The sequence below is a fragment of the Cyprinodon variegatus genome, unplaced genomic scaffold (genome assembly GCF_000732505.1).
Source record: "Cyprinodon variegatus isolate N-32 unplaced genomic scaffold, C_variegatus-1.0 Scaffold592, whole genome shotgun sequence".
NCBI lineage: Eukaryota > Metazoa > Chordata > Actinopteri > Cyprinodontiformes > Cyprinodontidae > Cyprinodon > Cyprinodon variegatus.
Genome location: NW_015151045.1, coordinates 44250 through 45340, shown reverse-complemented (window position 1 = coordinate 45340; position 1091 = coordinate 44250). Strand labels below are relative to the sequence as shown.

Here is a 1091-nt window from a genome sequence, read left to right as displayed (position 1 = left end):
TCAGGATAACCTGAGCCACTCTAACTAGAAGCTTTATCAAAAAGGAAAGTTTTAAGCCTAGCCTTAAAAGTAAGGTAGGCTTCAATCTGTTTATCACTCATTCAGGAATCAGAGTATCAATAATTGATCAATAACTGCAGCTGGATTGGGTTTGTTTCTCCACCAGATTCCTGTCAGCTCACCATCGACACAAACACAGTGGACAAGAAACTGGAACTCTCTGAAGATAACAGGAAGGTGACCTACGTGGACGAGTTTCATCCTGATGATAACTACAGCCGACTGCACTGCACTAATACTCTGACTGGCCGCTGTTACTGGGAGTTTGACTGGGAAGGAGACGTTGATATTTCTGTATATTACGGAGAAAGAGAGGAAGACTGTGAGAGGGAGATACTTGAATGGGAGGAAGTGGCCTGGAGTTTGGGATGTTCTGCTGATTGTGGTTACTCCGGTTGGAATAGTAGCCAAAGGAGTCATTTATTCTTCAGCGAGCAGCCCGTGTCTCACAGAGTGGCCGTGTACCTGGACTCCTCAGCTGGAACTCTGTCCTTTCTCAATGTGGGCTCCGATGGCCTGAGCCACATCCACTCATTCAGCACAGCACTCTCCGAACCGCTTCGTGTTCGTTTTAATTTCTATTTCTGTGCTTCTACGGCGTCCTCCATAAGGACCCTCGGCCCACTCTGCTAGAGGAGCATTTAGACTACATTCGCAAAATGTTTGCTACTGTTTTTGATACATCAGTTATTCAGAAGCTAAACTTGTCATTACAGCCACAAAAGTGTTAACTTTTCATTTTTAAATCTTGTTTTCATCCATTTAAAAAGGTTTTCATATTCCCTGCTTCTAAACTTTAAAATTTGTCTTCTAAATGTCCGAAGATTTGATGCCATAATGGAAATAAACTGTTAAATTGCTGTTAAAATGCAACAGTTGATTTTTCTTGACGATTTCCTGATCTACCAGGAGGTCGCCGTCCGGTCAGCAAGAAATAATCAATAGATCATTATTTATACCTAAAATTGATATGTTCGTTTGATTTAATAAATTCAGTGCTAAAAAAATTCAATTTTTCATTGCGATCACAG

The 1091-nt window shown here is 41.2% G+C and overlaps 1 protein-coding gene across 1 annotated transcript in view; it reads left to right on the top strand.

Moving 5' to 3' along the window:
* Positions 1 to 917, top strand: part of LOC107096027 (NACHT, LRR and PYD domains-containing protein 12-like) — a 13894-nt gene extending 12977 nt beyond the window's left edge. Inside the window, exon 10 of the mRNA XM_015392481.1 lies at positions 167 to 917. Coding sequence (XP_015247967.1) covers positions 167 to 693 — 527 coding nt within the window. The 3' untranslated portion in view covers positions 694 to 917. The remainder of the gene's footprint in view (positions 1 to 166) is intronic.
* Positions 918 to 1091: the final 174 nt, after the last annotated feature.